At 37.6% G+C, this 10,489-nt stretch overlaps 1 protein-coding gene across 4 annotated transcripts; it reads left to right on the top strand.

Annotated features, from left to right (window-relative positions):
* Positions 1 to 398: 398 nt before the first annotated feature.
* Positions 399 to 10,062, top strand: LOC139692754 (vacuolar protein sorting-associated protein 33A-like). Of its 4 annotated transcripts, none has more exons than XM_071591007.1 (14): positions 399 to 592; positions 668 to 858; positions 943 to 1,018; positions 1,101 to 1,205; positions 2,189 to 2,395; positions 2,948 to 3,128; positions 3,289 to 3,409; positions 3,660 to 3,820; positions 4,184 to 4,338; positions 4,646 to 4,798; positions 5,080 to 5,359; positions 7,181 to 7,210; positions 9,497 to 9,619; positions 9,725 to 10,062. In XM_071591007.1, exons 1-14 carry the CDS (start codon positions 494 to 496, stop codon positions 9,826 to 9,828), a joined length of 1,986 nt encoding a protein of 661 aa, XP_071447108.1. In that variant the 5' UTR covers positions 399 to 493; the 3' UTR covers positions 9,829 to 10,062. The 4 variants fall into 4 exon arrangements, with proteins under 4 accessions (XP_071447108.1, XP_071447107.1, XP_071447109.1 ...); XM_071591006.1 differs by having other exon boundaries at positions 7,178 to 7,210; XM_071591009.1 differs by having other exon boundaries at positions 505 to 584; positions 7,178 to 7,210.
* The last annotated feature ends 427 nt before the right edge of the window (positions 10,063 to 10,489 follow it).

Raw genomic sequence — 10,489 nt, 5'->3', positions numbered from 1 at the left:
AAAATTCCGAATTCCTTCTCCGAAGTTTAGGTAAGTGATGAATGCGAAGAGCTTGCTACCATTAGTGTACCAGTTGTATGTCCCCCATTAGGATTTGAAAATTTAATCGTGGAGTTGAGAATGGAGAAAGGGAAATTCTCACAGCAGCTGGATTCTTGACTAAATAAGTGGTCTGGCCCGCCGATTGCAAAGCCCTTTTGTATGAGACTCGCCATTAATCAAAGGTCCCGCTACTCAAGTTTAGAAGTGACCCATCTACCGCGACGACATCTCCTGTTAAGAATGGTAACGAAGTGGGCGCCCAGGGACAAACGACGCCCATAACACCATCTGTGATCTAATATTTATACTAATAACAAATGCATTACCCAAATTGAGACAAGGGCGACACCATAAGGATGTGGTTGGCAGACGATTCGGGCAGTCATATGATTTTTGACGTTTTGCGAACATAAATTAGTTTTTCTGAATAGAATCACCGTTTACTGTAGCAATGACCCATTTATCAGGAGGAAAAGTTAATGTCGCACTAATTCAAGAGGTTGAGAAAAGGGAACTAATCAGACTCTTGGAAAAGTGTGATGGTACTAAGGTATAAATAAAAACCTTCTTTTTGTTAAGGATCGTGGTTACCCTTAGGGTGAAAATTATAGCTTTGTCTGTTTAGGCAATCGTATGGGATACTTCCTTGGAAAGACCAGTTAGTCTGGTCGCTCAAGACAGTCTCCTGAAAGAGCACGGAGTCGGAAAAAGATATCCTCTAATCCCGGGACCTTTACCACCAACCAAAGTGAAAAATGTTATATTTATCACCCGGCCATCTCTTCACTTAATGAATTGTATTATTAGCAATCTGAAGTGAGTTTGTTGAGGTAATGAAAGTTAGAAATTGAATGGGAGTTGAGCGGTTATTAAATGATTTGTACTATTATTTATTTCCAGAGGTGAATCTGTGATGCGGGACTATCACCTAATTTTCGTCCCACGAAAAAGCCTATTATGTGAACGTCGCCTCGAGGTAAATTCTGCATTATTTCTATCGGTCATTATTTGTAATTCGATCCCGTGAATAATAATTTATATCATCTCTTTATTCACAGGTTGGTGGAGTATTGGGTAACTTCAAAAACATTGAAGAATTTTGCTGTGATTTGTTTCCACTTGACAATGATTTAATGTCCATGGAACTGGATGGAACGTTTAAGGTGCGTCTTTACTTTGTTTTGAATATTGTCGGATATTAGATTAAAATTTCAGAACCTACCTACCGATAAAATGAAAAATATTAGTCTATTTTCTCTTTTGTTAAATTTTCTGCTTTGGAAAATTGTATTTAGCATGAGTGTCTACTGGCAGTAAATATGAGTGAAGAAGGAAATCTTTTCTAGATCCTGCCGGTAGTAAAAAAAATAGGAGTTGGACTGTTATCGAATCAAATATGATCCTGAATTAAGTTCAATTGTACATACTCGAGTGACGTTTACATTTGGTTAAAATTATTTGAAATCCTGGCCCCTTCCTTTTTCATGCCTTCCATGCGCATGCAATTGTATTATGGGTGCGAAATTTATTTTATTATTAGTAATCGTAATTACCATTACGCTCAGATCCAATTGAAGAGCAAAATGAACATGCTAGTCAGTCTGTTATGGGTGCAATGAGTGGAAAGATCCCGTTAATATATCATGAATAAGTTGTGGGGGAATTTTATCAAAGTTCTTTAAATACTTTTATGTAAATAGCACATAGTTCTTGAATTTATACCACTTGTTAATGTAAAGGAAATTTATAAAATGTGTTAAATTCCAGCAAGTGATCATTATAGAACTGTAGCTTCATTGCGAGAATGCAACATGAGATACATGCCCTGTGTATAATTAATTTAGATTGGAAGAAATGAAACTGCTTTTCCCGTACATTCTATATGGTGAAAAAAAGTAATGAGTGGCATCATGTGCATATTTCTGATATTACCTCAACAACGAGGCCACTAAGTGACTGAAGGAACAACATAATCAACCAAAACTTTTGTAATATGTAAATATTCCCATATTATAAATAGTGAGGTCGTGATGCACCAAAAATATTCAAATCTCATTGTATAATCAATATAATCAGCTCTGAACAGCCAAGAATGCTGTGACCACCTATTAAGTAAAACATGGCAACTTTGTTTTGGTCGACTTAGGAGTATTACCTGGAGGGTGATCCTACGTGCCTCTTCCAAGCTGCCCAAGCTTTGGGAACCCTGCAAGCACTCTACGGACCATTTGGAAAAGTTTCAGGTAAGGGTGCGGCAGCCAAACACGTCTACAACCTCCTGTTGCACATGGACCGTGAGCGCCAGTTGGCTGGAGGGGGGAACACGCCAGTACTTCCACCGCCTGGATCAATGGTAAGAAAAAAATCAAGAAAGTCATCTCTCCAGATATCCAAGCATTAACTTATATCTTCATGTGATCTGAAATACTACTTGCTACAGGCAATGGAAAATCTAATCATGTATTATCCTGGAAAGGATTGCTTACTCATTGAAGAGCTTATTTGAGATTTTCCTCATGAAAGGAGTTCTCTGTAATTCTAAAACTGGAGAGGAACAAATATACAAGTGTAGCAAGCTTAATCGCTCTTTGAAGTAAGTAACTACTGGTGCAACTAATTTAATAATTTCAGGAAAGATATGTTGGAATTGTAATATGATGCTTGGCCAGTAATTGCCATTTTCCACTGTTGATTTTTAATGTATTATATTTGTATCATAATTATAGCTGGGTTTCAATGATATTTTTCTTCTAAAGATGATGTGAAACCGTCAAAACCAATGCCTCCATAATTGGACTCAAATCAGTTGAAAATGTATTAAATTTATGATTGAGACGAGTTTCACCATTAAGTCCCCCAAGTCTGTCCATGTCTTACCTTTCCTTGTCAACTTGTCTTTGTCCAGTCTGGAATAGCATCCGTTCCACCCAGCAAGCCACCGTTCACTTCCATCCCTCGGCCATCCAACCTCCCTTGCATCATTGACCACGTGTTACTCCTGGACCGTGCTGTTGACCTCCTGTCACCTCTTGCCACTCAGTTGACCTATGAGGGGCTCATTGATGAAATTTTTGGAATCCAGAACTGTGAGTTGCCACGAAAATATTTTTGCATATTATTAGTGTTCGTTTCTCAGACATTCACTTATGAGTATACTCTGTGTGATCATTAAACAGTTTTAAGATATCCTTAAGAAATAATGAGTCTAATTAACCTGCTGTCCTTTGACCTCGTTTGTCCCTCCAGCTATTGTGGAAATTCCATCGGATAAATTCAGTTCCCAGGTGAATACATCCAGCTCCAATCTTTCGAAGGAAATCAAACAGATTGAATTAAATTCAGGAGAAGAATTATTTGCAGAAATCAGGTTAGATGACAACAAAAAGACCGTGCGTATATGTTGCGCAGAGAGTATAGTTCTTTGCCTATTTCATCTGCTATCACTACATGTGTATCAAAAACACCACATAGTTAAATAAAACGTTAATATTTTATTGCAATCCAAATCCGTCCCATATTTTTTTCATGAACTCTAATGGCATTAGATTTACATGCATTTTCAATTTTTCCCTTTATGTGTTTGCTGTCACAATACCAGATTTGTATTCTTCTTGAAGGGACAAGAATTTCAATGCTGTCGGCCCTGCTCTCCGAAGAAAAGCTAACCTCATCTCATCTCAACTGGACGCTAGGAGTAAGGAAAAAACCATCCAGGAAATGAAACAGTTTGTTGCTCGCCTTCCTCACATCCTTGCTTCAAAGCAGTCGCTTGAAGTCCGTGAGTGGATACGTTTGCTTTAGGGATTAAGTTATCCATGCTTGTTGACTTGAAGTTAACATTTAGCCACAGCACTTGGAAGTGGTGTAAAGAACTGTGTGCATTGATCGATGATATGCGTAGCACATACACGGGAATTCATGTCTATCAATGAACGACTGTATATATTATTAATATTTGGCAATGAAAATGGATGGTTGTTTATTCTCAGGATAAACATTTTCTTGGCATTGAATTCACAAATTACAAAAACTACTTAGGTGAACCTGATTTTGGGATTGCATTGTTTTATATTTATTGTTTTTGTTACATGGTGAAAATTAGGTTGAATCCATTTCTGAATTATGTATTTTCCCCTATAAGATACGACGATTGCAGAACTTATAAAAGAGAACACTGATTCTGAAGAGTTCTTGGATTCACTGCAAAAGGAGCAAGAATTTATGAATGGCATTGACACTGACAAGATACATCCATACATTGAAGACCTAATCGCCCAGAAAGTGCCTCTCATTAAGGTAGTGGTTACATTTAAATCATCTGCCCCTGGTGAGATAAAGAAGTGGTTGCTCTTTGAAATATATGTATGTAATAGCTGATTTTGTGCTGGAAGTTAAATTGGAGGCTGATAGTGATGCTGCAAATTGATGTATGGCATCCAAGCAAATATTTTCCGAATTGCATGCTTAAAAATTTCAGCTGAAATTCATCTTACACTAACAATCAGTGACATCAGCTGAGAAGTATTTGTTTGTCAATTAGATTGCATTTCTTTGCAGTTACAGTCATGCTCATCTATTTTATCCTCATACTGTTAATTTTCAGGTTTTGAGGTTATTATGCATACAGTCTGTGACAAATAGTGGACTCAAACCGAAAGTGCTTGATCATTACAGACGAGAAATCATCCAGACGTATGGATTTGAGAATTTGCTCACAATGATGAACCTGGAAAAAGCAGGCTTGCTCAAAACTCAGGTATAAATTGTCGAAAGTTGAAGATTTATTTCGTGTTAAAATTAATGTTAAGTTTGTGGGATGATGAGTGGATAAAAGTTTGGTATATTTTATAACCATTTTCGAAAATCTTTATTTAATTGGTTTTTTATTAATTTTTGAATTGGGGTTTTCCCAAAGCTTTATTAGTTATGAAAGATATTAAGCTATAAACTGCAGTGATGTGATGAAAACCCTTGTGCTACATGATGAATGTCTGCTCTCACCCCTTTCTCTCTTCTTCAAATGTCCTCATCGTCCAGCAAAGTGCACGACCTTACACAGTGTTGCGAAAGACTCTGAGGCTGACGGTTGAGGATGGCAGTGAAACAGATCCGACCGACATCTCATACGTTCATTCCTTGTATGCTCCGATAAGTGTTCGTCTGGCACAGGCCCTGTCCCGGCCTACTGGCTGGAAGTCCATACAAGACGTCCTAGGCCTCCTCCCTGGACCAGCGATACTCCATCAGCCTGCCTCTATCGTGCAGACACCAGCACCAATCATGTCCGCCTTTTCACTGCCCCAGCAAATGATTCGAAGTGAGTCATACAAGTTGCTGTGATTTATGCATGTATTGTTATGTCTTTAACGAAAAAGCTTTTAGGGAGGTTGATGTCAGGAATGACAGAGAAATTAAATACAGCAGTGACTTCCTTTTAGAGGATTGATGCTGGCCATGCACAGCTCTCTAGCTTTACTCTAATTGATGAGAACACGGGAGTGAGGTCGCAACGAGATGAATGAAAGATTGTGGAGAACAAGTCCTTTCTCCCTAGTACATGATGATGACAATGCTGTATTTATACTCTTCAAATGGTATTTCTTGCCTAATTCTGGAATGTATCATAAGGGGTCTGCAGTGGAGAATATTTGTCCATTTTTGTGAACGAATGTCCTCTTCTCACTCCAGCCACACCTAGTGGATTCCCTCTTTATCTGGTCACTGTGGGCCTGAATCCAAATAAAAAGAAGGCCATTTCATGGGAAAACGCATTCAAAATACCAGTTAAGGGCTAAGATTTGAATTATAAAATAAAATGTTGGTTAATCATTATTATAAAAGAATTGAAAATTATTTTTTGCCTGTTAATTTCAAACTGTTGACTTTTGTATCTTTAATTTTTAAATGATGCTCTTACATTATTCATATTAATTCCCCCTCTGCAGACAGTGAAGCAAGACAAGGCAAAGGCATCACTGGGCAAGAGGGAGTGAGTCTCTGCTGTGGATCAGCCTCCCAAATACTCATCCTCAAGTCAACTCAATGCACACATCTGCTTTCAGACATTTGGGCATACATTTTCAGTGATTCAATTTTCAGAATGCAACTGTTGGTCTTGTCTCAATAGTTTGGATGGCAAAAACTAAAAACATAAGAAAATTTTGCTCTGGCTATTTGAATGCAGCTATTTTAGTATTTTTGGGATTAGATTTAATGATTCAATTCAAAGTTCAATGCTTTCCCATTTGGCGGTCGTGGGCGATGTTGATGCAGATGGGCAGTTTGTCCTGTCCATCAACGCCATCTCCAAACTACAACTGCGAGATTGAGGGTGGAAAGTGAGAAAAATGTTTTATTTCCAATTCCTCACCTGATTCTAATCTATTGCCCGATTTTCATTCGATACATTATAATATTGCGAGTCTTGCTTTTTCCTCGGATAAGCATCTTCATAAACCCTCATCTCTCATGGAAGAAGTAGAGAAAGTGTGAGCAGTGAAAAGAAAAATTACTAATGGCTGTTTAAGGCACAATTCTTTTTTAAATAAAAAAGGTGACTTGGGCACAAAAGATGAATGAGAGAGTGATGTCATGCACAGGGGCTATCCTCATTTAAGATCCTTTTTACCCTTCTATACCCCTGCCTCCCCCATCTAATATTTTCAGTTGATGACAATTTTTATTTTGATGTGGAGTTCCATGAGTTACATCTTCAGAAGGCCTAAAAATGATATCAAAATATCTCCTGCATCAAAACCTATGTTGTAATAATGTAATTCTTTGGAGAATTGGAATTATTTGTGGATGTCTTAATTATGCCTCATCGCACCTAATTCTTATCGATTCTATTTAATAAGTTTTGATGCTCTGCACGGTGTGAATGTGATACAGGGGGCTGAGCTCACACAATGTGTTTGTGGTGGTGGACCCTTGGGTCCATCAGGATAGCCCACCCCATGAGGAAGGTGGTAGGGAATGACGTCATGTGCATGAGTGCATTTTTCAGATTAAAGAAAGGCAAAGTTAAATAAATGAATGGATAAAATGTGGCATGTCGATTCAGTTTTTCGACCTTCTCTGCTTTAACTCAAACGAAGTTTTCTTGCTGTCTTTCTTATCTGGCTGTCAAATTAAGAAGATCTTGGTGGACTCCCAGGACAATTCCTAAGTAAGTCTCGAATGGTAGTGGTTGGACTCTTTGCTTTCCTTTCCTCTTTCCCATTTACTTATGTTGCTTTATCCTGACGCTTAGTGAAATGGTACCAATCTCCCAATGACAAGGTGTGAAACCTAGCAAAAGCCATTTTTGGGAAACTTAAAAGGTGCCATGGATTGGGTTGGTGTGGTGGCTAGTGTACCAGCTTCACTCTCCGTGACCCCGGGTTTGAATCCTGGCGGTAGCAGGATTTCACGGTGATATTTTCATCAATCCCTACTTGTGATGCTACGTAAAGAGCACTTCAAGTGAAGTATGCTGCCCATCATATGGGACGTTTAATTGTCAACCCCTTGGCATTCACCGTTCAGAGAAGACTGATGCTGGGTTTCCCTCCAGCCATTTCCTAAACATTCTACCTCTACCCTGCCCTTTCCGTCCCTAATGTTGCAAATGACCTTAGCTGCCAGTCACCTTCCCTAACAACTACTTCAAAAGTGCCCAAATGGAAAACAAGCTCATTGGAAATTCAGTTTAGTATTTTTTTTAATTGCAATGTTTTTCTTCTTGATGAAAACCTTGCATCAGGGAAAACTGTGGCATTTTCCTTTGGATGAGATTTTTTGCACAATACAAGACAGTTCCTACAAAAATGTTCTCTAGAGCTAGCCCACATGATTTTCCATCAATTTGACAATGTTGATTGCACACCACCACACCGAGTCATCACATCTACTTATATCACAAAATACTCATTGTAAAATGTAATGTTAAATGTGTGAAATTACTGTTCCCAACATTCTGGAGCAAATAATTTTTGTTCAAAGCTGTAACACACCATATTTCTAAACTTCTTTAATATTTTCCATGGATACGCTTAACTCACTAAAATCGGTAATTTTAGGGAGACCATTTACCACAAAAATCCTCAATTTACCTCAGGGATATGCTACATGAGCTAGAAAACTGTTTTGAGGACACTAAAATGTGATTTTCAATACCTGTGATACCATCTTTTAAATAGAAGGTGCATTTATTCTGAGTAAGAATGATGTTCGAATCGAATCAGAATTGGGCATCAATGGTACTATTATCAATACGTCAATAGTATATGCATATGGATATTCAACTGTTTGAGGAAACAGGGCTGCCATAAAGTGCAGAAATTTTCCAAGTGGATGTTTCAGTGCGATTTGCCATTTCTCTGAAAGGCTCATCCAGTTGAGAGATCTTAATGAAACCATTCAAAACTACTGGAAGCATATCTCACCCTCACAGGAGTAACATGCAGATTGACTTATAACATTGCTCCAGGTGCAATTAACAACTATGATTCGATTTATTCAATTGATACTTACGTGAGGTGTGTGAAGAAACTAATTTTCATTCATTACCTATCAATTTAATTCCTTATCCAGAACACAGTGCAGATGATAATAATGAAATAGTAAAAGATAATAATTTCACAGATGATGATTTCACACGAAGTGTCAGTGTCAACATTACACTCCATTTCAAAATTATCCGTCAGAATTGAAGTCACTGTTGGAGTATGTGGAGGAATATATGACTTCATTTGGTGCATTTTTGAGACAATACAAAATATCAAGTCTTGCTTCTTGTTTAGTTTATGTTTGCAATACTATTGTAAAACTTGAATTTGGAGAATTTGAACCGAACAAATACATATGTGAATATTCTACATCTAAATAATACCCTGCAAGGGTGTGTGGCGGGGGTTGTTAGGTCACCACCCGTAAAAAGGAACAATACCACATGCAAAAACAACAACCTGAAAAACTACACCCACAGCAGCAAAAAACCCTTCATCCAACACTCATGCAAACACATACACCGCAAACCAACAAACAACTGCACCCCAGGATGCAGCACTAAAGCCATCCAACGACACGCAAGCCAGGAGGTCTAATATTAAATTATTAGAATGTATTGATGCGATTTCATATTTGAGCGTGTAATTTATTCTGGGGAGTGAGAACACTTATGATGTTGAAGATGTCGTTTGGGCAGAGGGCACCTTACAGTGAGCTCATGCCAGAGTGACATTTATCTCTATCACATTTACCCAATATATTATTCCATAGAAGAGTGACATTTTTCCCCCCGAGGGCACATGCATGGTTCCAATTCATAAATTCTTTTTAAGACTGTATTGCTATGAAGCTGATGATTTGCTGCACTCATTTCATCCTTACCCAGTCCTAATATTTATATCCAAACAACATAATAATAATAAGCAGGCTTGAGTAATCTAACATCACATTTTGTGACTTCCAGGGGCATCGTCCGGCAACCTTTCATCGCAAGGAGAAAACCCAAAAGTCATATTAGTGTTCTTCCTCGGGGGATGCACTTTTGCTGAAATTTCTGCATTAAGGTTCCTTTCACAGCAAGAAGATTGTGAGTTCAGTGCACTGATTGGCTTAAGAGATTTGAATTTATGATGAAATTGCAATCAAATTTTGTGGACTTTTGTGAAATTATTTTGTTATTTCTCTGTTTCAGCCTCTGTAGAATTTGTCATTGTGACGACAAATTTGGTCAATGGAAATACTTTCATTGAATCTCTAATGGAGCCATTGGGACAATTTGCATATGCCGCCCCGTGAGCTCCTTGATTGCTCTCCTCAGGATAAACATAAACTGCCAGTTGCAATTGGGCACTTCAACAAAGACTTCCTGGTATAAGGAATTTTATTTATCATATGTTACATGATGGTTTGTAAATGCATGTTAATAATCATGTGGTCAACTCTATATAAAATATATATATATAACATTGAACTTTTGACTGTATCTTATTTTTGCCAGCCATTTAAATAAATACAATAGTGAAGGTGTTATTTTGATTGTTTAAGCAGGTAATCTGAATTCTTAGTTGACAGGGCTGTAATAGATGAATGCATGTATTCATATGTATAAATATGTTGTAAATAACTGATAAGGTGGAAAGGTGACATTATGAGAAAATTGAATGCTCAGTTTCAATTGAATTTTGAAAGGTAATTTTACTAGTGGGAATCTGGTACCCCCATGTTGGTAGCTGTGTCAGGGATTAGATTTTCATTGCTGATATTTAAATTTTTGTGCTTGCAGGTTATTTTTGTCAAAGGATTTCACTGTGCAATTAAAATTTCTTTGTCTGAATTTATTTAACCATCAGCTTTCACTTCAAAACAATTAATGTCTGTCGCATATTGCTTGCTTATAAATTGCTTGCTTATAAATTTCATTCCGTAGCTTTTTAAGTTCAGGCGTGAATGGTCATTA

This window comes from Hetaerina americana, unplaced genomic scaffold, assembly GCF_022747635.1.
Source record: "Hetaerina americana unplaced genomic scaffold, ioHetAmer1.1.p SCAF_40, whole genome shotgun sequence".
Classification (NCBI taxonomy): domain Eukaryota; kingdom Metazoa; phylum Arthropoda; class Insecta; order Odonata; family Calopterygidae; genus Hetaerina; species Hetaerina americana.
This window is presented reverse-complemented; position numbering and strand designations above follow the sequence as displayed.